Consider the following 27,405-nt stretch of genomic DNA (forward strand, 5'->3'; position numbering starts at 1 on the left):
GTTTCTCGGCTCTGCTCCCTTTTTATCAATGAACCGGGCGAGGGGGCCGTGTGCGAGGAGACGGACAGCCATTTCAACCAATCAGATCATCGCAAGGGGAAGATGGGCGGGGCAAGAGCTGTGGTTCCGACCAATCACGCGTCTACGAGCGCTTCGGTCGGTCCACTTGTTGTCAAAATAACAGTCTCTCCTGGTAGAAGTATAATTTCTCAAATTTCTGCTTATTCGGTTTTATATGTTCTATGTTTAAGGCGCAATGCCTCAGAGGACGTTATTGGCGTCAGCGCGTAGGGGAAACTAACGTGTAACGTTTCGCAACGGTAGAGCTTTTATTATGAAAAATGCTCGTCAACAGAAGTCCTCTGTTACTTCATGGACACAGAACACAAACACTGCGGGAATGGGATCGACTAGAAACGTGGGTGTCGTTATTTGTAAGTTTGGTATTATTATTAATATCATACTCTCCGTTTAGACTCTTAATAACACGAGAGAACGTATAACAACATAATGAGTAGTTACCCGTTTGCTGTCACGTGTAACCAGCTGTTCGTGTGGCTACAGTCTGGACTGGGTCAGATTTAAGCAGTCAGAACAGAAAGAACCCTCAGAACCCTCAGTCAGAACCCTGTTCTGAGTTAAAGTCGAGACCCCCAAGGTAAAATATTCCTCCAGTAAAAGTAGAAGTTCCTCCCTTTAGACCTCCACTGGAGTAAAAGTACTAAAGTATTTCCCTTCAAATGTACTTAAGTATAAAGTAAAAGTACTAAAAGAGTAATTCTGGCTCTGATGTCCTGTTATCATTTTTATAACCAGACTGGCTTCATGAACTCATTTCAGGTGAAAGTCCTCCAGCGTCTCTCTTGGTAAACCAGTCTTTTAATAGAAGGTCATTAATTAGTGACGCTGACGTCTATTAAAATGATCAGAAGCACAAAACACTGAAGGTAAACAGTTTCCATCAGGGAGAACCGAGTGGCTCTGAAATCACTTTTTACACACAAGCAAAGTTTCAGTTTCAGATTTATTTACAACTTAGTTCCAAGTTTAAGTTGAATAAAAACTGGCTTTAAACTCAGGATCACAGATGAGCTCCTTTACTATGTTGATCTGTAGGCGTCTGTTCATAAACATAAACCAGCCCAAACTCATTTACTATAAAATGAAATGGTGTTTGTAGAAATTCAGAAAAAAGCCGCGTCAGTCTCGACTGCATATGTGGACATATTTCTATATTGAGCTCTATTTACACAAAGTTAGGTTAGTTCATCATTTATGTTGAACAGACTCTCCCAAAGTTTTACGCTGCTGCGCTGACGTTGAACCGCGTGCTGCACTGGGTCGGTATGACCAACAGGTCAAAACCAGCTCTAAACAAAGTGACCGCTGGGCCCTGATTGGTGCTCTGGCTTTGCGCTTCTTTCGTTTTGACATGTTACGTTTTTATACACACAGAAACCAAAAGGAACGACAGATTTCTCAAAATGTAGGAGGAAAAAGTCGGATATTAGACTCTGAAATGTAGTGGAGTGAAAGGAGAAAGTCGCCCAGAACGGAGAAACTTCAGTACAGATACACCAAAAATACTAAAGTACAGAAACTAATTACATTTACTCAGTTACTCAGTTACTCAGATACTCAGATACTCAGATACTCAGTTACTGTCCAGCACTGCGTAAATGTGGCATCAGTCAAATCAAATCAAATTAAATTTATTTGTAGAGCTTTTTACAACTGGTGTCGTCACAAAGCAGCTTCACAGAATTCCAGAAAAGACAGAGTTTCAACAGGACTGTAAAAACCCCCCGGTGGGCAAGCCAGGGGGGACGGTGGCAAGGAGAACCTCCCTCAGAACTGAGGACGAAACCTTGGGAGGAACCAGGCTCACCAGGGGGGACCCGTCCTCCTCTGGTCAGACTACCTACAGAGTTATTATACTACTAATATTAATAGCAGTAATATTGGTATTAGGAATAGCTGGGAGTCCATGACAACATCAGTGTAGGGTGGGCAGCTAGTCCAAGGCAGGTGGTGGTAGCTGGGCATGGGCAGCTGGTCTGAAGTGGGCAGCAGGAGGGCTCAGCAGTCAGTCGTCCTTCAGTGTCCGGCCGGACATGTGGGCGGTTGTATACTCGGAAAAAAAGCAGGGAGAGGGAATTAGTTTTATTCTGTCTGTTTGTACATAAACAGGGAATGTGGACATTTCCAGAGTGTGGCTAACGACTCCGGCAGATCCGACTATGACAGCTTAACTAACAGGTGAGTTTTCAGCCTAGTCTTAAAGACTGAGACTGTGTCTGAGTCCCGAACAGTTTCTGGAAGATCATTCCAGAGTTTGGGGGCTTTATAAGAAAAAGCTCTTCCCCCAGCTGCGGCCTTAGGAATTCTGGGGACTATTAATAAGCCAGCGCTCTGGGATCTGAGTGGTCGTGATGGCTCAGAATCAGAAATAAGGTCTTGCAGGTACTCAGGAGCGAGACCATGTAGGGCTTTATAAGTCAGTAAAATGATTTTATAATCAATACGGAATTTAACAGGCAGCCAATGAAGTGATGATAGTGTGTGAGTGTGATCAGAAATTGATACAAGAGACTAAATAACCCTCCAGTAAAAGTGCTGTTGCTGCAGTTAACAGTGAGTGGACACAGTGTTTAAAATCTCCAGCAGCACTGCTGTGTCTGATCCACTCACACCAGCACAACACACACTAACACACCACCACCACGTCAGTGTTACTGCAGTGCTGAGAATGACCCACCACCCAAACAGTACCTGCTCTGTGAGGGTCCATGGGGGTCCTGACCACTGAACAACAGGGTAACAGGGTATCAGAGAAACAGATGGACTCCAGGCTGTAACTGTAGTGCTATGCGTGGTCGGTGGGTTTGTACAGTTCCTTTAATTAGACACTTTAGTGTTTTGCTGTTTCCTCTCTGAGCTGTTGTGGGAAGCTCATTAGACGCTTTGCCGGTACTTGGCGCTTCTTTTGTCATTCGGCTTTGTGTTATCAGAGACGAGCATGTGTCGGTTTTGGGGCGGTGCTGTGTGTTCACTGTGCTTACTCACTCTCCGAGGCAGTTGAGAGGAGACTCAGTTTCACACATCAAATCCTCCACCGCTGTTAAGGACACATTCAATGAGTTTACAACAAGAAAGTGGTGATCACACCTCTTCATCTCCTGGAAAGCTGAAGTAGCGTCTCCAGAGGTGAGTAGCCACTCAGTCCCACGCAGACCGACAGCAGTCATGATGAAGTTGTGCTTTGCTCAGTATTTTCTAAAATATTATTAATATTAAGGTATTTTTTTACTGAGTCCTATTTTATGTGTAATCTTATTGCTTTATGTTATTGCTAGGGTCTGTACTTTTTTCTGATTGGTCAATCCTTTGAGTGTATTAATTAAAGGGGAATACCATCAATTAAAAAATAATCTGCGCAGTTCAAACTCATTCAGAGCGGTTCAGAGTGAATGTGCAGTTCACAGTGGTGGTGATGGGAACCAGACACCCTAAGACACCCTAAGACACCCTAAGACATCCTAACCATAACAAAAATCCATATACTAACACTAAAACTGTTATTAATACATCATCTGATGTCAGAGACATTATTTTACATATTTTGAAAAACGCATTCATGGTGGTGAGGTAAGCTCGGGGTGTTGTGATGCACAATAAAGCTCATTTTTTCACTATTTATCAATCTATCAGTACCTTCCCATCATCAATATTCCGTATACGATCCCCGCAGACGCCTGTAGGTTCGCTGGTGGTTTTAGACAGTAAGTAAAATAAAATATTTGTGTTGCTGACATGGCGACCTCTGGTTCCTATCACCACCACTGTAAAGAAATTTGAGTTAGTATGTTTACATCTCAGCGAGATTAACGACTGTGCAGAAATTTAGAAAAATTGGTGGAATTCCCCTTTCATCCCCCTTTAAAATTGGAGCATAAATCCTGATAATATTCAGTTCCACTGCTAGAAGACTGTGGAGGTTATAAGATGTTCTACTGATGCGTCTGTGATGTAGTTACTTTTTAATTTTAATTAATTAATTAATTGATTAATGAACATTTGCCTTTTCCTTGTGTTTAGGCTCCTCTAAACGCCTGTGATTGGCTCATGCTGTATAAAGCTAATGAAAGGGAAAGAAAGTTGTTTCGTCTTTTAAGGCATTCCAAATGAATGAATGTGAATATTAATATTATAGATGGCTTCACAAATCAAACAGTGTATTTCTACAGTAGCGGCTTTTGCATGTGTGATTCTGTTTGGTGGAAACTAAAAGCTTTGTCTGCGTTTCTGTGCTTGCAGATAACAGCCAGAATGAAAGTCCTGCTTTTAAAAGAGCCCCGAGAGAGTGCCAGCGGACCAGACCCATATATAAAGGTACAGTCGAGTTCTACTCTAATATTGTGGTTCATTCCATTATTGTTAAGAAACGCTGCGGCACATTCATTTACTGGGATATTGCTTTTTCATTTTAGTGATCTTTTCGCAGAATATTTGATTATATCAGCATTATATCCGTTAAATAGTGCCCATAAAATTTTCCTGTTGCCAGGCACGTCTTTAAATTTTATTTTTGGTGTTTACTAATGAGTGAAGTATCACTGATCAAGGCCTGACAGCAGACATGGATTCAGAGATCCAGAGAGGGTTTGGTGGTTCAGACGTCTTTATAGTGGTGGTGATGGGAACCAGGCGTCGCCATGACTACAACACAGATACAGACACTTTATTTACCATCCAGAACCACCAGAGAACCTACACGAGTCTTCTGAGCTTATATGGAATGTTGATGATGGAAAACAGTGGAAAATCTGGAATAATGAGTTTTCTTTGGGGACTATTTTGCCGCACAGCGCCCTGCATGTCTCCCTCCACCATGAATGGAGTTGAAGTTCTCTAAACTCTCATAAAACAGCGTCTCAGTCATCAGGCAGTGAATTCAGAACCAGTTCATGTAGGAACTTTCTGTGAGGAGGTTTTAGAGGGACGTCTGGTTCCTATCACCACCACTGTGAACAGCTCTGACTCGGTCAGTTTATCTAGAACGGAGCTTTAGCTTTTCACCCCAAACCGCTCAGAACGAGTCTGATTACATGTCAACTACTTAATTATGCAGACCTTTTGAAAAAAATGGTAGAGTTCTCCTGGAAGAACCAAGCCACACGCATTCACATGCAAAAGTTGGTCAGGTCACATGTTCTGTTGTTTTTTTTAAGTGAAAATAAGTTACAGAGAACATCCTTAAAGTTTTGTTTTATTATTATTATTATTTCTATGCATGAGTTTAACATACTGAAACATAAAACTTGTGCCATAACTTTCGCACAGGCCACACATCATGATTTATCCCCCCCCCCCCCAATAATTTAAATTCAGCCAATAAACAGTAAGTGTGTATTGAAATGCGCAGAAGTGTGTTCTCTGTGGATGATGTGTTCACTTATTTACACCCAGAACGTCAACAAAACATGGACTTGCTATTTTATTAAGTTTTTTAACGATAATTTAAACATCATCCGATATCGTGACGCTGTGATTTATTTGGAAAATATCATGATGTTGAAATTTATCGTTATCGGCCAGCCCGATTTGGGAGGGTAGGCCGTTTAAAGTGGATGTAAAGAAGTTTACTTCCTAATTTTAAGCATGTTTTTGGTTATTTTGCAGGAGCTGGCTGCCTGTGGACTCTCCGCTACACTGATCCCTGTTCTCTCTTTTAAGTTTGTGTCACTGAATGTCCTGTCAGAGAAGGTTGGTGTCACGTCTGAACCCTCAAAACGTATGTTTAGGAATGAGCACATAGGGCCATGTTATAGCACATCTGTTTGTCTAGCTAGAAAAAGGCAACCTGGCCTAAAACGAGATGTCAGTGTTGTTTGTTAGCTGGTTTTTATTATTTGTCGTGTTATGCCGGATGCTGTGGGGCACTATTATATCCCTCCGCCTCATCCGTTCGACAGAATTTCGTAGTTTTACATAGTTTTGTGTTTTCATTCGTCAGTGTTCAGTGCTCGGCCTGTAGCATCCAGTGTACGTTACTCAAATACCTCATAAAACCTCTGGGAATCCCGGTGGCGCCAACCAATCCTGACCGCTTAATCCAGATAGGGTCTCTGTCGTTGGACAAAATGGAAAAGAAAGTGTGTGTTCAGACCAAAATGGGTGTCAGAGACAATTATTTCTTCCATCCAGAGAAAAGAACTGATGTGAAGTAGCTACAGAGGACTTATAGAGAGAATTCCCACTCTGTATTGTATTCCTGTTTTCTCAGACACTAGGGGGCGCTCACAAGCGAGTCCAAAATGAGGTTGAGATGGCGCATTTGAGCAAAATCATAGTTTATAAATGCTGAAACGTTTTTAATGTAAAGAATTCCTTCATTTAATGAAAAGCTTAAAACATTTTAACACCGCTGTTTTATTTAAGAGCTTTTAAACTCGAGTTACAGGAGGTTAAAACGGCGCCTCGTGTGCGTTCATGACGTCAGAGAGCACGAACAGCCAATGAGCTGCTCCGCTCGCCCATCAATCATCCTGCTCTAGCAGTAAAGCCCCGCCTCCTGCTGCCCGAAACCCGTTTACTGTAGAATAAAGGAAACACACAGGTGAGATTTCTCTGCTGTTTTAGTGAAACTCGTCCTTCTACTGTCTGAAATGAAAGGAAAGTTCTGTGAAAGTGATTAGAAACTATTTTAACTGTTCATTTTTAACCGTTCAGCTCCATTTACTCCCATTCACTGAGGACTCGCTCACGGGCGCCCTCTGCTGTTCAGCAGGCCTGTTTTTGATATAACAGGGGAAATAGGAAGTGGCCAGGCTCCTCATAAGCCGGCTCTGGTAACTTTAGGCCACCTGTCCTCCTCATCTCCTGTGGTTCAGTGGGTTGAGATCCATTCTCTCCATTGTTATGATGATTTGAAGACTCCAAAAAGATATTCGGCTTCATATTTACATTAGCTGTCTGGCTTCCTTCTACACCCCCGCTAGAACAGAGTTAGTGTTACATTACTGATAACACAAAATGGTCACACCGTTTCTGAGAGCGCTTGGTCTTAGAACCGCAGAATTCATGAGAAATCTTTTTTCACTCTAATCTTGCAGCTTTTTCTGCCAGAGAAGCACGGAGGGCTGATCTTTACGAGCCCCAGAGCAGTGGAAGCCGTGAAAATGTGCATCGAATCCAGTGCACGGAGAGAAGGTCAGTGGTGTGCTCATGAAAGCTCCAACCAGGAACCAGCCAGACTCAGTATATAGAAACAGGCTTTTTAGGGAACATGATAAAACTTCACAAGCCATTCAGCAGCACAGGACACTTTCACCACATACTGAATTTTAGTTCTAACTTGCTGCATCATTAACTGTTTGTGTAAAATATGACGTGGAATGAGAAAAACAATAGAAAACCTGTAGCAGTTCTACAGATCGGCCACTGTGTGTCACTGTTCTCCATCAGATTATCAGCTCAGTTCCAGCACAAGCACCCAATCTAAATCCTAGGACCCTGGACTGCTGACTGTGTGTGTGTGTGTGTGTGTGTGTGTGTGTGTGTGTGTGTGTCGCTGCTGTCAGAACAAAACCTCATACCTCAAAAAATTCTGGTTCCATTGACTTACATTGAAAGTAAAGTATGTTTTTTTTCCTTCTCCTGTGAAGTTACCATTTTGGATATATGAGGTTTTGATCCAACAGCAACCATATATATGTGTGTGTGTGTGTGTGTGTATATATATTATATACTATAAGTGAATAAATATGAATGCTATATTATCAGAATCAAGCTTTATTGGCCAGGTTTGTTAACACAGGGAATTTGGTTTTGGTCACAGTGCACAGTATCAGACAAACATTTACATTTATAAAGTAAATAAAATAAAATAAAACGTGCATTCCTACCGTCACTCACTCATCCATACACACACACACACACACACACACACACACACACACACACAGTCATACCTGTAAACCTTCCATTGTGCAAAGTATGTATGATTAATGTTACCTTTATCCTTACCAAGATATTCTTATGAATATGTATGTGTGTGTGTTTCTAAGTGCTCAGTATCTTCTCAGGTCCGCAAGGCTGCACGGCTGCATATAAGAAAACGCTAACGAGCGGGAACCTCGGCTCGAGCCACTTACTTGATCGATATTGATACCAAAATCAGCGCATTTACATATGAACTGTGTTTACTCTAGACCTGACAGGCCAAGATACAGTTCTCCACAAATCTCATCTTACCGCATCTTTTCTTATCTCAAGGCAGGAAGTCTTCACTTACTCGATTGAAGTCGACAATCAACTGTCGGGCCTGTTGCCTAGCAACGCCATCAAGCTAGTTAGCCAGGCAGCTAACATTAGCTACGGTTACTGATGTAAAGAAAGTCAATTTAAACTAAAATGCGATAAACTGAAAGTTAATAACGCTATTAATAAACGGACACACGCTCAGCTCCAGCTCCTCATTATTATTTACCCCCGTCACTGTCATATTTCCTCTGAGTAGCTGCCATCAATGTTCACAGAGGAAGGTAATAAGAGGGGAGGTGGAAAATGGACCCTCACAGAGCAGGTGCTGTTTGGGTGGTGGGTCATTCTCAGCACTGCAGTAACACTGACGTGGTGGTGGTTGGTTGGTGTAGTGGGTAACACCTCTGCCTTCTACGCTGTAGACTGGGGGTCAATCCCCACCTGGGCAAACACCCTACACTATACCAATAAGGGTCTTTGGGCAAGACTCCTAACACCACCTTGGCCCTCCTGTGTAAAAATAATCAAATTGTAAGTCGCTCTGGATAAGAGCGTCAGCCAAATGCTGTAAATGTAAATGTAAATGGTGGTGTGTTAGTGTGTGTTGTGCTGGTCTGAGTGGATCAGACACAGCAGTGCTGCTGGAGTTTTTAAACAGCTCAGTGTCTCTGCTGGACTGAGAATAGTCCACCAACCAAAAATATCCAGCCAACAGTGTCCTGTGGGCAGCGTCCTGCGGGCAGCGTCCTGTGGGCAGTGTCCTGTGGGCAGTGTCCTGTGACCACTGATGAAGGACTAGAGGATGACCAACACAAACTGTGCAGCAGCAGATGAGCTGTCGTCTCTGACTTTACATCTACAAGGTGGACCCACAAGGTAGGAGTGTCTAATAGAGTGGACAGTGAGTGGACACAGTGTTTAAAAACTCCAGCAGCACTGCTGTGTCTGATCCACTCGCACCAGCACAACACACACTAACACACCACCACCACGTCAGTGTTACTGCAGTGCTGAGAATGACCCACCGCCCAAATAGTACCTGCTCTGTGAGGGTCCATGGGGGTCCTGACCACTGAAGAACAGGGTAACAGAGTATCAGAGAAACAGATGTATTATATATTTACGGGTTGTCTAAAGTCAGGACAGTATTTAGGAGGTTTAGTCTAGTTAGGATGTTTGTGTGTGACACTGTTTTCTTATATGAGGTTAATGGACAAGATCATGAACTTCTGCTGTTCTGTAATTGCTTCTGTCCTGAATTCAGTGCTAAATGAATTTGTCATGCGGACTAAGCAGATAATATTTCAGACTTAAAGCCCCAGAAGTCGAGTGAAGTGAAGGCCATCCTCAAGATGATTTGTCTTGTGCCATTATTGCCAGGTAATAAGTGTTCATGGCAGTAAAGCTAAAAGATGTGAATTGTCTTTTTTTTTAATGTATTTCCAGAGTGGACCGCCACAAAAGACAAGTGGAACACAAAGCCAGTGTATGTGGTGGGGAAAGCTACTGCGTCATTAGGTGAGTTAGCCACTCTTCTGTTGCCCGATCTGTGCGTCTATACAAAACCCAGCCTTGTAATGAAAGACTAGTAGAAATCAAGGCTAAGTGCGTCTCCAGTGTCTGTGGTTTGTGGTATTTTAGTATTTATATTGCGAAACAGGTAAGAAACAGTTGTAATCGTGGAAAATGCATTAGTATCTCAATCCTTCCTGCAATGCCAGACGTCTTTGACTCGTTCTCACTTATCCAGCCCTCCGTGGTCTGAGTCAGGTGTGTTCAATCAGGGAAAACATCTGCAGAACGTGGGATTGGGAACAGCTGTGGTAATGGGGCCATACGTTCTTTTGATGATGAACCCTAAACTCTTTTCATCTCTTTGAGGCATGGTGGTCAAACTCAACCACTAAAAACGGGCCATTTTTAAAAAATCTCAGCCAGCTGTGTTTTTATTTCATTTTATTTACTTAATATTTTACTTACTCTTAATATTTCAGCTGCAACAGCAAAAAACAGGCACAGAATACGTGGTTGGTTGGTGTAGTGGGTAACACCTCTGCCTTCTACACTGTAGACTGGGGTTCAATCCCCACCTGGGCAAACACCCTAGACTATACCAATAAGAGTCCTTGGGCAAGACTCCCAACACCGCCTTCGCTCTGGATAAGAGCGTCAGCCAAATGCTGTAAATGTACTTGGATGATTCAAAAATAATTTGAAGTAAAAACAGATTTATGTAGTTTTATGTACAGAAATGGATGATATTAGCTGCAGGTCACTGTTAAAGCTCTTTAAAAGTCCCCAGAGAACAGGAGGCTTTTTTAAAACTGCCAGTTCGCTTGAACTGGACACCTTGCATCGTTTTTTTGTTTTGTTTATGTGGTGCTGTCCTATATATCGTTGTTGTGCAGGGGGAGGGAGCCCACGTTATATTGCAGTGCATGCTGGGAACTGTAGTGTAGTTCATAGTGAATAGGGCGAATATTAACAGAAAAGTGAAATTATTTTGCAGGCCGAGGTTGTGATATGGGCCTGGCTTGGCCTGCAGGCCCTGTGTTTGACGCGTGGACTTTAAAGCGTGGTGGTCACTGTGAGAAACCCCCTTGTCCTTTTCTCATAGCTCAAAAGCAGCGCACAGGAAGTGATTGTAGGAACTGTAGTTTTTTCGCAAAGCTGGGTTTGCATGGTTGTTGGAGGAGCCTGTCCAAAACTGCTTAGCAGGTAATCCAGGTTGGTTTTGTATGTTTTAATTGTAGATAACATGCAATAACTTGGGAATTTATAAAATAACAATTAAGAAAATGATGTATGCATTTTACAAGGCCAAAATGTGTTTGGGTTGCCAAGTAACCACTGAGAACATATGTGAAATGGGTCACGTGGCTAAAAATGGGTGGTAACCCAGAGAATCCACAGTGCGTTTGGGCAAAGTCATAATCACTTGGAGGAACCACTTCAGAAATGTGCCACTTAATGCAGTGATTACTTAAAAAAACGCCTCAGAAATGACTTTTGACACTGAACCTGGAAAATCTCACCCTAAATCTGTTTTAGTTGAATGGTTTGTAACTTGCTCATATCGATAAATCTGGTATTTTTGAATGAAATTCTCTATGTGTGCCAGAAAGGGTTATACAAGAAGTTTGGGATCCATTGAGGACTTGCTTTACACTTACAGCATTTGGCTGGCGCTCTTATCCAGAGCGACGTACAATCTGATCAGTTTACAGGCAGGTGAAGGTGGTGTTAGGAGTCTTGCCCAAGGACTCTTATTGGTATAGTGTAGGGTGCTGCCCAGGCGGGGCACTGAACCCCAGTCTACAGTGTAGAAGGCAGTGGTGTTACCCACTACACTAACCAACCACATTTACCAACATATACCAACCGCTTTACTCTGCTGCTAACCATTCTAACTTGTTTCTACTTTCGCACATACAAAAACAGAAAACTGACACATTAGATAACTTCTGACCTGCAGCCTGTTTGGTCAGATTCTGAAGCGAGTGAACCGGCTGGCCAGCGTCAGGTTCAGAACCTGTCATTGATCCCAAGTGAGCTTTTTCATCACCACAAACAAACAGAATACAATTCAGCAAACAAGACGAGCTCGAATCCCTTCACAGACCGACTGAACAAAAACTACATCTGGAAATAAAAGCTGAACCTGAGATTCAGTTTTATTGTTCTAAGTGTGTGCAAAAGGGTAACGGGGTCGTTCTACAGTAACGTCCACTTCTCTATCTCTCCATAGGAGTCTCTGGTGTTACTGACCGTCATCGGTGTTCCTCATAATGAAGGAAACACCAGAGACGTTTTTAATGATCAATGCATTTTACAGAACATCAAACCACACGCTGTCCATCAGGGAACGTCCACTAAAATATGGAATTTAATCCATTTGTGTTCCTATTTTTTCACAGTGACCTCAGAATAAAGTCGGTCACACCAGTGACGTCAGCTAGAAGCTTCATATGAGATCATGAGCTGAATGAGAAGATCTCTGAGAACTGAAAGACACAGTGGACTCACCATGAGCTTTTCTCCATAGATCCTCAGACAACAGGTCAAAGGAGGTCGAGTGACGTCATCGGCGTGACTTTTATTTCAGAATAAGAGACGCAGTAACACCAGAGACACGACTCCTGGGGGACTTTTATTATATAGTTTATAATATTTATTTGGCTTTTATTTATTTATGTCATTTAAATCATATTTTCCACAGTCATGTAGAGATTATTGCAGTTAAAACTGCAGAAAAACTAAATACGGCCTCAGCTGCACACACGACTGTGGGGACGAGCTCTTCTGTGGTGATTGGAATTCTATATGATCGATTAAAAACCAATATTGATCAACTGAGGCTCAAGACAGTGGAATTGTTAAAATAACGTGGCTTTATTTTAAAATATTAATAAGTTGTAACCCTAACATGAATTTTTAAAAGTGTAATCTATCTGTAAACGCTAGGGACTCAGAAATGGACGTGTCTGTAGGACGACCGTACTACTGTGTCCTGTATTTAAGCTCATTTGATACAATATTCAGGCTTCTTTGCTTTACTTTAGTCTTCAGAACTCTTGATGTGCATTACTGCGCATGAAATCTGATCTACTGGACTTGCGTGCAGCTTCCACTGTTTCCACTGCATTCTCTGCCTTTATGTGGTGTTTTAGACTCTCAGAATATCAGAATGATTAATATGACTTTGTGTGGTTAATCAAGATCACACACATTTCCTCAAATTTGACCTGAGAAGCAGTGCATTGTGTTACATCACGGCCCTGGCCAGCAGGGCTTTGTCCAGATCCTGCATGCCTGACCGTGTGAGCCTGTGTCTGTGTGTGAGGCTGTTAGCTTGTTTTGCTTTCAGGTCCTTGGCCTGAAGCCTGAACAGCTTCAGGTCCATTCCGGCTCTTTGACTGAGGCAGGTTTAGAGGATATTGACTCAAATCTGAGCTGGAAAACCACGTGTTCATAGCAAAGCTGCAGCTAAAGCTCCTTTTAACTCATACCCTAGTTAGCATCAGAGGTTAGCAGCTAAGCCACTAGCGGTTCTGCCTCACTGACGCCAAACTGAGGCAGGTTTAGAGGATATAGGCTCAAATCTGAGCTGGAAAACCATGTTTTGTGTGCAAAGCTGCAGCTAAAGCTCCTTTTGAACTCATATCCTAGTTAGCATCAGAGGTTAGCGGCTAAATCACTAGCGGTTCTGCCTCACTGACACCAAACTGAGGCAGGTTTAGAGGATATTGACTCAAATCTGAGCTGGAAAACCACGTGTTCATAGCAAAGCTGCAGCTAAAGCTACTTTGAACTCATACCCTAGTTAGCATCAGAGGTTAGCGGCTAAATCACTAGCAGTTCTGCCTCACTGACGCCAAACTGAGGCAGGTTTAGAGGATATTGACTCGGATCTGAGCTGGAAAACCTGTGTTTTTGTGTGTGAAGCCGTCCTATGCCACTCAGGAAATAACAATAGTGCATATTAATACTCAACGACTTCTTTTTCAGCATAGACTGTGTTTTAATGTGTTTGAATGTGGTAATAATGTCTAATGTTAACGCTTTATATTGAGCTAATTTCAGTTTATATTCATGCATTCTCTGACTCCTTCATGCAAACAGCTCTTAAGATGTTTTTCAGCTCTGTGCTGTAAGTGAAGCTTCGCAGTAAAACATTAATATTAGCACTAATTTCATACGCTCTGGTCTCTACTACATCTGCTTTATACAGTAACTTTAATAGCCGCTGCATCCGGCTGGCTGTAAATTGAATTACAGAGCCACTCAAGCGCAGTGGCAGACAGTTACACCTTGGTGGGATTCACACGTCCCGCTGCGTTCCTCTTTAGTACGTTAGCTAATGAGCTGCTAATTAGAGAGGCCTTGAGTGTGTGTGCCTCTCTGCGAACACACCTGCAGGAGTGTGTTAGTTCTTTTCGGCTGCAGCTGGAAGCAGCTTCACCACAAGCTGTGTGTTATTCCTCCTTTACAACCGTCAGCTCACGTCTGCAGCAGCCGAGGAGCTCTTTGGGGAGCAGCCTAGTGTCGGTAAACAGGAGGGGGAGATCTCGGAGGTCGCAGGCTTCTGTCGCCTCGTCTGGGTTATCCACAGATTAAAGGTTGCAGTAACAGGAGTTGAATTGAATTGAATTGAATCTTTTGCTTAAAATGTTTCAGAGCTGATTTTATTGGCTAAATCGTTCTTATTTGTAGAATATCTTTCCTTAAAAAAAAAAAAATATATATATATATATATAATATATATATATATATATTTAGAATATGACTACCTTTATAATGCGTTCATTAATGGCTTAAAATCTGTTTGTTTATTAATTGTTATTTAAAATAATTAATAAGCAAGTATAAAGGGCTACAGTGAGCTGTTATAGCTGATGAGTATGAGTATCAGATGAAGCTGAAAGCTATGATGCGATTTTTTTTTTATAAATAACAATAAACGATCTTGTTTATTTGATGCATATCGTGGATATTTTTGTCTTTTTTAATTTTTTTAAATACATATTTTTGGATATGGGTTAAATGTTTTTGCTTATTTGTTATAGAGTATTTTGATGTGATTTTAAAAAAATAATAAATTAAATTTTTTATTATTTTTGTGCATTTAAGGGTTGAATGCTTTTTTTTATACTTGATGCAAAATATGTTTATCTGATTTCTTAAAATAAATACATATATTTTTAAGGGTTACATGCTTTTGTTTTTATGATGCAGATTATATTTGTGGTTTTGTAAAAAATTAATTAAATAATTTTTAAAAAATAATTAATTTTTTTAGGGTTAAATGTTTCTCTTTATTTGGTGCAGAATATTTTGTGTGATTAAAAATCTATCATTTTTATGGATTAAATATATTGATATTGATATGGGTTAAATGTATTTGTGTATTTTATGCAGAATATTTTTAGGCAATATTTTTTAGATAAATATTCCTTTTGACACAGGTTAAGTGCTTTTTTTTAAGAGTTGTAAATGCGTTTGAGGTTAAATGATTTTGCATGTCTAATGTAAGTCAGTTGCCTTGCTGGTGTGTAGGCTCAGTCCTTCGGTTCGTTTAATGCAGATGTTTTATGTTTAGTGATGTTTTATGTGAGGCTTTCGGCTGATGTTTTCTGCTTTGTCTCCTGTGTAGTTGAGGCTCTGGGTCTGACCGCCTGTGGGGAGCAAACAGGCACTGCGGACGTTCTGTCTCGACTCATCATCGAAAGTAAGAGTCGCTCCACTTCTCTGCTTTTATCTTCCTCATATAGCGAGTGCCCTTGAGCAAGACACCTAACCCCCAACTGCTCCCCTGCCGCCGTGGATAGGGCTGCCCCCCCCACCAGTGTGTGTGTTCACTAGTGTGTATGTGGTGTTTCCCTGTACAGATGGGTTAAATGCAGAGGTGAAATTTCCCTGTTGTGGGACTTGCAATAGTGCTTTAATTTCCACTGTGTCACTAAATTTATGAATCTGATCTGCATTATAAATATATAATAATGATAAATTATGTGATCTTTAACAAGATTATTTTAGATAGACTATTAATCACTGTTCAAACAATGAAAGCACAGGAAAAATTATTCCGCAGTTGGCTCTTCTTTCTTCAACAATATCCAACAAAACAACACAACAAACTATATTTTAGTGTTAATTGGAGCTTTAATGAAGTGCTATAATTGACAGCTCTTGTGCAACTTAACCATGTAACCCCCCCCCCGAATTACCACCTGGAGTAAAGCTCTGTCTGACTACAGTGATTACTGAAATATTAAATTATGCAAACATTTATTCATTTTTTGTGTTATTTTTATTAAGAATTATTTTATTATACAAGTTGTACATTTATAGCCACTTGGTCAGTACTACTATTTTATAAAATGACCTTCTGAACATTTAAAAACTAAAATGTGAGTTTAAAAAGTGAATCTATCAGTAAAATTCGGCCATATGAAGCATAATTCCTCATATCATGTTATATAAAAGACAGGTTTATTGTTTTCCTGTAATCTTCAGATGAAGTGTACTGACTCTTAACTGAGACTCCTGTAGCGACGCTCTAGACGTTTGATTGTGTTACGGTAAAATTACGTCTGTTGTGCCTGCGTCTCGAGATGGAAAGGAAATGCATTATGATTCCTGATTCATGTTATTTACATTTCCAGCTGTTAACAGGCGCTCTTATCCAGAGTGACTTACAGGAAGTGCTTTGTCTGTCTAGAGAAAGTATCTCTGCTAGTTACCAGTAGGCAGTGGTGGACAGTAACTGAGTAACTGAGTATCTGAGTATCTGAGTAACTGAGTAACTGAGTAAATGTAATGAGTTTCTGTACTTTAGTATTTTTGGTGTATCTGTACTGAAGTTTCTCCGTTCTGGGCGACTTTCTCCTTTCACTCCACTACATTTCAGAGTCTAATATCCGACTTTTTCCTCCTACATTTTGAGAAATCTGTCGTTCCTTTTGGTTTCTGTGTGTATAAAAATGTAACATGTCAAAACGAAAGAAGCGCAAAGCCAGAGCACCAATCAGGGCCCAGCGGTCACTTTGTTTAGAGCTGGTTTTGACCTGTTGGTCATACCGACCCAGTGCAGCACGCGGTTCAACGTCAGCGCAGCAGCGTAAAACTTTGGGAGAGTCTGTTCAACATAAATGATGAACTAACCTAACTTTGTGTAAATAGAGCTCAATATAGAAATATGTCCACATATGCAGTCGAGACTGACGCGGCTTTTTTCTGAATTTCTACAAACACCATTTCATTTTATAGTAAATGAGTTTGGGCTGGTTTATGTTTATGAACAGACGCCTACAGATCAACATAGTAAAGGAGCTCATCTGTGATCCTGAGTTTAAAGCCAGTTTTTATTCAACTTAAACTTGGAACTAAGTTGTAAATAAATCTGAAACTGAAACTTTGCTTGTGTGTAAAAAGTGATTTCAGAGCCACTCGGTTCTCCCTGATGGAAACTGTTTACCTTCAGTGTTTTGTGCTTCTGATCATTTTAATAGACGTCAGCGTCACTAATTAATGACGTTCTATTAAAAGACTGGTTTACCAAGAGAGACGCTGGAGGACTTTCACCTGAAATGAGTTCATGAAGCCGGTCTGGTTATAAAAATGATAACAGGACATCAGAGCCAGAATTCCTCTTTTAGTACTTTTACTTTATACTTAAGTACATTTGAAGGGAAATACTTTAGTACTTTTACTCAAGTGGAGGTCTAAAGGAGGAACTTCTACTTTTACTGGAGGAATATTTTACCTTGGGGGTCTCGACTTTAACTCAGGACAGGGTTTGTCTACTTCGCCCAGTTGTGCCAGTAGGTTAGAGAGAGAGACGGTCCTGAGCTCAGATACTGCTAGAAACAAAGTCACTGTAGATACAGAGAGAAAAGGAGCAGAGTGGAACACAGAACAGTGCAACACACTACAACACACTACAACACACTACAACATACTAAAATACAATACATAACAATACAATACACTACACTACACTACACAACAATATAATACACTACAATACACTATACTACACTACAAGTGCAGCACAATATATTGTAAACAATACTTAATTCATGTTTATAATATATATGTATATAATTAACATAATTAATGTTGACTTTAAACATGCAATGTTTTCCTAGATCCCGTGACCCTGAGGGAGAAGCGGCTTCAGTACAGAGGCGCTATTGTTTACATATCATCTCAGCATTTTTCCATGTTTTATCTAAACACCGTCAGTGAGCAGAGCAGCGCAGAAGACACATTTATGCATGTTCTTCTTTCTCAGCTAAATAAAAATCCACTTTTTTTGCTTGTTGTTTTTGCTGAACCCAGGAGAAAATCCGGCGATCCTGCCTCTGCTGTTTCCCTGCGGCTCGCTGAAGAGAGAAGTGCTGCCCACTGCGCTCCGACAGAACGGTCAGATTTGTCAAAATAAATGTTTTCGCTGAGTTCACCGACTGCTGCAAACGTGAGACGCCTAAACGCTGCAGATATTTTCACATCGGCTTCTGGGTTGCTTGTATCTATTAAGTGCGCAGTTATAAATGTACATAATACTACTTAGAGGCCTTTGTTACTTTGTTGGCGTGCCAGATATTATTTTCACCATGACATCTGCTTCTGTGGCTAATTAGAGAGTCTGAAAAACATCTCCAACATAACTCTATTTGCGGTATCTCTGCGAATCTGCGGCCGCGTGCGAGGGCGTGTGCTCAAGAGTGCATGTGCGCATGTAATTGAATAGCGTCTGTTCTCTCTGAAGCCGGTGGTGTCACAATCCCCCTGGGTCCAGTACTAATTACAGCCCTGTTTCTAATCGTGCTGTATGACACGAAGAGCATTAGCTCTCTCACTCTCTCTCACTCTCTCTCTCTCACTCTCTCTTTCAGAAATCCCTCTGGAGACCCTCACAGTCTATCAGACGGCTGAACATCCTGACCTGGAGAAAAATATCACTCACTATTTTAATAACCAGGTAAAGGTAAAGCCGTGCTGAAGTTTGGCAAAGACCAAAAGAGAAAAAAAGACAAAGAAAAGGGAAAAAGTCTGATCACGCTGTTGTGTTAGGCCAGGCATACACTGTGTAATTTTAAGTTAAGTAATTTCGTCCATGCAGTGAAGCACCACATACACACTAGTGAACACACACACTAGAGGGCAGTGAGCACACTTGTCCACAGTGCCTGGGGAGCAATTGGGGGTTGGGTGTCTTGCTCAAGGGCATTTGAGTCACAGACTGTCGGCTCTGGGGATCAAACCGGTGACGTTCCGGTGACAAGGCTGGTTCCGTAACCTCCAGCTGACTGAATTTCAGGATTGAGATTGGCTTGAGATCTACTTTTTCCAGTGGACAGGTCATCGTTATCGATCTACCGTTTAAAAAAAAAAAAGGCTGGCGTCATCCTTTTTAAAAGCCGTGAAACTTTTTTTAATGCACTCCAGTGGCCTTTATACAATAGTTAGTTCCGGCCACGCGAGCTGATTGGTTGAGAGGCGTCTAACTGCTGTTATTTCACCATAACGTCACAAGTTTATTCACAAACACTATCACTCCACTGAGACGCCGTTGCTAAGCAACGACTCTGACAGCTGTAGGAGACGCTCGAGCCCTTTGAACGTTTTTACTTCTCACTTTGCCACGAACAGAAAACGGACGCTGTTAAGATCACATCTGACCGACAGCCGATTTGGTCCGACTCTGAAGATGAGACGACGCTAAATTCCCAAACTGTCGTCGCCACTGAGCAGCTTTTCAGACGGCAGCTGTGACAGAAGAACAGCTGAACAACCTGGAATCAGCCAGAAATGAACCCAACACCATTCGCCAAACTAAACGGGCTGTAAGAAGCTTCACAGACCGGCTGGAACAGAACAACATTAATACTGATCTGGACAAACTGACCAAACTGAGCTGAACCTGATATTGGGTCAGTTTTACGGCTCAGTCTGATTTGGTCCGACTCTGAAGATCAGACACGTCTGGCGAATGGTGTTGGGTTCATTTCTGGCTGATTCCAGGTTGTTCAGCTGTTCTTCTGTCACAGCTGCCGACTGAAAAGCTGCTCAGTGGTGACGACAGTTTGGGAATTTAGTGTAAGGAGCTGGAGAACGAACTGCCGGCTTAGCAGCGAGTGGGCGGAGCTCGTTACTCTGACGTAGCTACAAGCTGCTCGTTAAGGAACTATAAGGAACTGCGAACGTTAAAAGATTTAAAAATCACACTTACTCTGATGATTTGCACCGAATGGTGTCAGCCAGGTTTGTGTAGTCTGGACCATTTTTTTCTTCCGTAGTTCACTTTCAGCTGGTAATTCATCGTCATAGTTTCTAGTTCGAAAACGCCTCTCGACGTTCCCCTTCTTTAAATTAAGCTGATGCATTTGGGGATTGACATTGTGAAAAATAGTCCTCCTCCCACTCTGCATGGTTTCTTTTAGGTCTCGCACTCATTTTCTGAGTCAGTCGGTTATGCAAGTGCAAAAGGATTAGGAAAATGCAAAAATGGTGCCACATGAACTGCTACCGATAAATGAAAATATTCTAAGTCACTAGACAGGCAAACTCACAGCAGTGCTTTAAGCTAGACAAACACCGACAGTGGATGGTCGTACTGATGACTTTAAACACGTCACTGTCATAGGACGCCTCCTCTGCCACATGTCAGTCTGTGAAACTTCTGTCCTGCTAGATCTGCCCCAGACAACTGTAAGTGCTATTACTGTGAAACGAATCGTCAAGGAGCAACAGCAGCTCAGCCACGAAGCGGTAGACCATGCAAACTCACAGAGTCTGAAGCACGCAGGGCCTTTCCTCTATTGAATCACTCAGAGTTCCAAATTGCCCCAAGCGTGGGCTAGTGGGGTATAAAGCCCCCCCATCAATGGGCTGTGAAGCAGAGGAACTCTGTTATCAGGAGTGATGGAGCTCCATCCAGTATCTTTGGGATGGGATTGAGTGATGCAGAACTGATCATCAGTCACTAACACTCAATCAAATCCTCACAGCAATGTTCAACATCTAGTGTAAAGCCTTCCCAGAAGAGTAGAGGCTTTTTCTGCAGCAAAGAGGGACAAACTCCCTATTTATACCCTTCAATTCAGGAGGAACGCTGGAGCAGGTGACTACAAGCAGATAGTGTCTTTATTGTTTTATTGCTTTCATTCTTATTTTTCTTTTTTTATACCATTTCAAACTAATGCCAGCTTCCCTTTTCCATTGTTTGAACATTTCATAGACCAGTAGAAATAATGCAGAATTACTTTTATTGATTTTTTTTTTTTTACATTATGTACATTTACAGTGCTTCTCCTGTAAAGTGACCCTCATTGTGATCTGAGGTTTTGTATGCCAGCGATGCTGTGTGAGACTAAATTATTGGAAATTCATTTAATGATCTTTATAAAAGCTTCATAAACTACTTTTTAATCACTGAGAGTGAGGATATGAGGAAGCCATGCCAGCGCAGTGGACCCTGTCTCGACGTAACTAGTGCCAACTCATGCTTTCTTCATCAGAATAAAACCAATTGGCAGTGGTGGCTTTCACAGATGTGGCGATAACAAATAACAGCAACCAAGCAGGTTTTAACGTTCAGAAATCGACCATAAACAAGCCGAATGTTTACGAAGCGGAATCGCCGCTGGTTTTTAGGTTATATGCGTCATTGCTTCTTCATACAGGCTGTTATATACAGTAGATTCCACTTCGCTGTTGTCAGAAGAAAACCTCGTATCTCCGTTTTTAACATTTTCCAGTTTTTGAGGTAATTTGAAAACGCCTGTTGTCCTTGACAGTGTCTCTAAATTTCATGATGAATGGACCAAAAGAAACGACCCAAACTGACTTGGAAAGACGTCTGGTTCCATTGACTTGCATTAACAGTAAAGTAAGTTTTTTCCTTCTCCTGTAAAGTCGCCGTTTTGGAGATCCAAGGTTTTCTTCCGACAACAGCGACTTGCTCTCATTGCATTGCTCTCAACTCTCCATCCTGTGCGTTGTCAGGGAATGCCCGCCAGCGTCGCTTTCTTCAGTCCTTCAGGGGTGAAGTTCTGTTTGGACACTTTAAAGAGACTGGCTGGACCACGGCTGGACCAGATTAAGGTAGTAAAACAAGGTTTTGATGTATTAAATTTCAGTAAAGTTATCAACAGGAGTTTTAGTATCCTTTGTGTCTGATTATGAGCTAATAATAACAGTAATTATTAGAGAATCCCGATAGTTCTGTTTGCCCTTCGATCCAAACAGAGTAGTTTAGTGTTGAGAATCAGCCGGTCATAACGGTCAGATCAGATCTTTATACTTTCATAGATAATACAGGCTCACAGTTTCGGGAAGAAGCGCTAGTGTGACTGACCTCCCTAAAATGCTGCCATTCTAATCACGTGATTGTTGATGTGTGTGTAATGACATACAGTCTAAAGTGATGAAGACCACTGTAAAGCGCTGTGAAGATTAATGGTGCTGTAACAGCTGCACAGTGGCCTCGCTCTCAGCTCTGAACACGCTGTCAGAAAGCCTGTATTGGCCCAGAACCAGCGTTGGGTTGAGGTTAAGGTTAGGATTAGGATTAGGGCCAGGGTTAGGGTTAGGGTTAAGTTTTGGGATGAGATTAAGGTTAGGGTTAGGATTAGGATTAGGTCCAGGCTGAGGGTTAGGGTTAGGTTTTGGGATGAGATTTAAGTCTAGGGTTAGAATTTAGGATTAGGTCCATGCTGAGGGTTAGGGTTAGGTTTCGGGTTGAGGTTAAAGTCAGGGTTAGGTTCAGGCTGAGGGTTAGGGTTAGGTTTCGGGTTGAGGTTAAAGTCAGGGTTAGGTCCAGGCTGAGGGTTAGGGTTAGGTTTTGGGTTGAGGTTAAAGTTAGGGTTAGGTCCAGGCTGAGGGTTAGGATTAGGTTTTGGGTTGAGGTTAAAGTTAGGATTAGGTCCAGGCTGAGGGTTAGGATTAGGTTTTGGGTTGAGGTTAAAGTTAGGGTTAGGTTCAGGCTGAGGGTTAGGGTTAGGTTTTGGGTTGAGGTTAAAGTCAGGGTTAGGTTCAGGCTGAGGGTTAGGGTTAGGTTTTGGGTTGAGGTTAAAGTCAGAGTTAGGTTCAGGCTGAGGGTTAGGATTAGGTTTTGGGTTGAGGTTAAAGTTAGGGTTAGGATTAGGATTAGGTCCAGGCTGAGGGTTAGGATTAGGTTTTGGGTTGAGGTTAAAGTTAGGGTTAGGATTAGGTCCAGGCTGAGGGTTAGGATTAGGTTTTGGGTTGAGGTTAAAGTTAGGGTTAGCATTAGGATTAGGTCCAGGCTGAGGGTTAGGATTAGGTTTTGGGTTGAGGTTAAAGTTAGGGTTAGCATTAGGATTAGGTCCAGGCTGAGGGTTAGGATTAGGTTTTGGGTTGAGGTTAAAGTCAGGGTTAGGATTAGGTCCAGGCTGAGGGTTAGGATTAGGTTTTGGGATGAGGTTAAGGTTAGGATTAGGTCCAGGCTGAGGGTTAGGGTTAGGTTTCGGGTTGAGGTTAAAGTCAGGGTTAGGTTCAGGCTGAGGGTTAGGATTAGGTTTTGGGTTGAGGTTTAAAGTTAGGGTTAGGATTAGGATTAGGTCCAGGCTGGGGGTTAGGATTAGGTTTTGGGTTGAGGTTAAAGTTAGGGTTAGGTCCAGGCTGAGGGTTAGGATTAGGTTTTGGGTTGAGGTTAAAGTTAGGGTTAGGTCCAGGCTGAGGGTTAGGATTAGGTTTTGGGTTGAGGTTAAAGTTAGGATTAGGTCCAGGCTGAGGGTTAGGATTAGGTTTTGGGTTGAGGTTAAAGTTAGGGTTAGGTCCAGGCTGAGGGTTAGGATTAGGTTTTGGGTTGAGGTTAAAGTTAGGATTAGGTCCAGGCTGAGGGTTAGGATTAGGTTTTGGGTTGAGGTTAAAGTTAGGGTTAGGTTCAGGCTGAGGGTTAGGGTTAGGTTTTGGGTTGAGGTTAAAGTCAGGGTTAGGTTCAGGCTGAGGGTTAGGGTTAGGTTTTGGGTTGAGGTTAAAGTCAGGGTTAGGTTCAGGCTGAGGGTTAGGATTAGGTTTTGGGTTGAGGTTAAAGTTAGGGTTAGGATTAGGATTAGGTCCAGGCTGAGGGTTAGGATTAGGTTTTGGGTTGAGGTTAAAGTTAGGGTTAGGATTAGGATTAGGTCCAGGCTGAGGGTTAGGATTAGGTTTTGGGTTGAGGTTAAAGTTAGGGTTAGCATTAGGATTAGGTCCAGGCTGAGGGTTAGGATTAGGTTTTGGGTTGAGGTTAAAGTTAGGGTTAGCATTAGGATTAGGTCCAGGCTGAGGGTTAGGATTAGGTTTTGGGTTGAGGTTAAAGTTAGGGTTAGCATTAGGATTAGGTCCAGGCTGAGGGTTAGGATTAGGTTTTGGGTTGAGGTTAAAGTTAGGGTTAGGATTAGGATTAGGTCCAGGCTGAGGGTTAGGGTTAGGTTTTGGGTTGAGGTTAAAGTCAGGGTTAGGATTAGGATTAGGTCCAGGCTGAGGGTTAGGATTAGGTTTTGGGATGAGGTTAAGGTTAGGATTAGGTCCAGGCTGAGGGTTAGGGTTAGGTTTCGGGTTGAGGTTAAAGTCAGGGTTAGGTTCAGGCTGAGGGTTAGGATTAGGTTTTGGGTTGAGGTTTAAAGTTAGGGTTAGGATTAGGATTAGGTCCAGGCTGGGGGTTAGGATTAGGTTTTGGGTTGAGGTTAAAGTTAGGGTTAGGTCCAGGCTGAGGGTTAGGATTAGGTTTTGGGATGAGGTTAAAGTCAGGGTTAGGTTCAGGCTGAGGGTTAGGATTAGGATTAGGTCCAGGCTGAGGGTGTTGGGCAAGGTTTTGTGTAATGGAAGCAGCATATTAGCAATCCGTCTGCTTAATGTAAGTAATGTATCGACGCAAAGTTATTTACCTCAGTGTATTCAGACGCTTCACTACTGCTACTTCACTGATAAACTGTTGATGTGTTACTGATACTCTGCTAAGAGTTTATTAATCATCTACAAAGTACCACTCCAAATAAAGTGTTACCATTTCTGAAAACGCACCTTAGTTCCACGGGTTGTGTATAATCTCGACTTATGTCAGCGCAGTGACACTACGGCAGTGCCTAGTAATGTAATGACCATTAGAAACTATTTTATTTGAAACGGCACCTTTCAGAAATAAAGGAGCAGCTGATATTGCAGTAAGACGCTGGTGCTGGAGGCCACATCACTGCAGAGCTCACTAGCTTTTCTACCCTAACACAGCTGATTCAACTCATCAGCCAATTGACAAGACGTTCACGACAGGAACACAGTAACTCACAGTAACTCTGTAGCACTATAGCTCCCCAGGTTCCAGGGTCGACACCTCAGTGTTAAAAGAGCTCAAACTTTACCATCTTACACTCAGAGACAAGGCGCTAGACTGTCTCTGGGTCAGTCCCCCTCTCGTCACTGGGGTGGGACCCTCAAGGTTCCATCTCAGTCCCTTCAGTCAGGGAACATAACTGAACCATAATCCACTGAAATGATCTGTTCTCAGCTGGACTGACTCCACACAACCCGCCTCGCCTCGCCTCCAGGCTTTTACTCTACTGCTCTGTTTTAAAACATTCAGTTATGAAAAGGAACAAATACCAACTTTTCACCTGGAGGAACTGATTTAAGCTCCACAATCAGACCTTAGAACCGCTGTAGAACCTCTGAGGGAACATCTACACTGTTTGTACCTTGATGAATGAAGAATGGACCTGAGCAGAACCTTCATTACGAACAGTGTATAAGAGTCTTTGTGCTGCAGGGCATTTTGGGAAATTCAGTAGTTTATTTACAGTCAGTCTCTAAAAGATATTTAGACATTAGTAGATATAACTTCTGATTTAACTTGGCTAAGGGTCACAACTACTGGTGTTTTATTATGTTCAACATTTACATTTTCCCCTCAGACCCTAAAGCCTTGAACACTACTGCTCAAAAGTTTAGCATAAAAAAGCTGGGATTCTGTGGAAAATGTACATATAAACAAAATGCAATGACGTGCAGGTCATTTAAACCCTGTATGTAATTAAAAACAGTACAAAGGGGAATGTGAAATGTTGAAACTGAGAAATGTTTGTTTTTTGAAAAATACACTTTATTTATTTATTTTATTTATATGCAGCTTATTTGAATTTGATGCCAGGAATACATACCAAAAAAGTTGGGACGGGGGCATGTTTACCACCGTGCTGCATCTTCTTTAACCCCTTAGTATCCAGGGTATGTTTTGGTTTGTCTGCCTGAATTTTCGTGACCAAATCGTAAGGCAAATTATTCAGTAACTGCACTAAATAAATGTACATTCTTATTCATTTTTTTGATAGAATGGGAGAAATAGGAAGCGGCCAGGCTCCCCGAGGAGTTACAGTAGACTTTAGTGTTGTATGAAATGGTTGTAATCCCAACCAAAGCTAAACTAAACTAAACTAAACTCACTCCTGCAGTTTGCTGCTATAGGCCCCACCACAGCGGACGCTCTGGAGGCAGAGGGCCTGACGGTGGGCTGCTCAGCGGAGAAACCAACCCCACAGCACCTCGCCAAGGGCATCGCACAGGCCCTGAGCTCAACCGCCTCTGGCCTTTGACCTACGAGCCACAACATCAATACACTCCGTCCAGAGGAACAGAGCAAAGATCAAAGGCCATGAGCACAGACTAAGATTTCGACACTGCGCACTAAATTTCCACATTTTTAAATGTTTAAGACGTAATCAGAGCGGTTTGGTGTGAAACTCTCTGTTCTAGATAAACTGACCGAGTCAGAACCGTTCACAGTGGTGGTGATGGGAACCAGACGTCCCTCTAAAAGCTCCTACAGAAAGTTCCTACATGAACTGGTTCTGAATTCACTGCCTGATGACTGAGACGCTGTTTTATGAGAGTTTAGAGAACTTCAACTCCATTCATGGTGGAGGGAGACATGCAGGGCGCTGTGCGGCAAAATAGTCCCCAAAGAAAACTCATTATTCCAGATTTTCCACTGTTTTCCATCATCAACGTTCCATATAAGCTCAGAAGACTCGTGTAGGTTCTCTGGTGGTTCTGGATGGTAAATAAAGTGTCTATATCTGTGTTGTCGTCATGGCGACGCCTGGTTCCCATCACCACCACTGTAAAGACGTCTGAACCGTTTCACACCAAACCCTCTGAACCTCTGATTACACCTCACACACGGAGTTATGGGGGAATTTTGAATAAGCGGTAGAATGTAAGGCGTGGGTGAGGTAGGGGAGTCATGTAGGTCAGTGTTTTCGTATTGCAGTGCTGTAATCTACCTGCACTGCACAGGTATGTGCTGCTGTTGTTGCACCTGACTGACATCATTAGCTAAAGGTCCAGTCTTTCCGGAGCCGAATCAGGTGTGTTAGAGTGGGAAAACCCAGACGTGTGTACATACAGCACTGGAACTGGGACACACTGATTTGGAGAGTTACATTTAGCACTATGTCCAGTTCCAGTTTCACATGACTGCAATATTACTGTGTATGAAAGGGCATTTACCACATGTGGCTGCTGTCCTCTTGAACTGTCTGCACTGAATGTGTTCTGTAAAATCTTCTATCAGTGGCTTTTCCCTGCTGAAAATAAGTGATGCTTCTCTTTCCTCTAGTTTCTGTCTGTCCTGGTCAAAGC

The 27,405-nt window shown here is 42.1% G+C and overlaps 1 protein-coding gene across 5 annotated transcripts; it reads left to right on the forward strand.

Moving 5' to 3' along the window:
* Positions 1–346: 346 nt before the first annotated feature.
* Positions 347–26,579, forward strand: uros (uroporphyrinogen III synthase). 5 transcript variants are annotated; one of them, XM_037543936.1, is made up of 12 exons: positions 347–434; positions 2,191–2,259; positions 3,075–3,207; positions 4,318–4,392; positions 5,683–5,766; positions 7,116–7,212; positions 9,712–9,783; positions 15,419–15,493; positions 18,109–18,192; positions 18,666–18,751; positions 21,778–21,876; positions 26,217–26,579. In XM_037543936.1, exons 4-12 carry the CDS (start codon positions 4,330–4,332, stop codon positions 26,355–26,357), a joined length of 801 nt encoding a protein of 266 aa, XP_037399833.1. In that variant the 5' UTR covers positions 347–434; positions 2,191–2,259; positions 3,075–3,207; positions 4,318–4,329; the 3' UTR covers positions 26,358–26,579. The 5 variants fall into 5 exon arrangements, with proteins under 5 accessions (XP_037399833.1, XP_037399832.1, XP_017579393.1 ...); XM_037543935.1 differs by having other exon boundaries at positions 3,079–3,207; XM_017723904.2 differs by lacking the exon at positions 3,075–3,207.
* The last annotated feature ends 826 nt before the right edge of the window (positions 26,580–27,405 follow it).

The sequence above is a fragment of the Pygocentrus nattereri genome, chromosome 13 (assembly GCF_015220715.1).
Source record: "Pygocentrus nattereri isolate fPygNat1 chromosome 13, fPygNat1.pri, whole genome shotgun sequence".
NCBI classification, from domain to species: domain Eukaryota; kingdom Metazoa; phylum Chordata; class Actinopteri; order Characiformes; family Serrasalmidae; genus Pygocentrus; species Pygocentrus nattereri.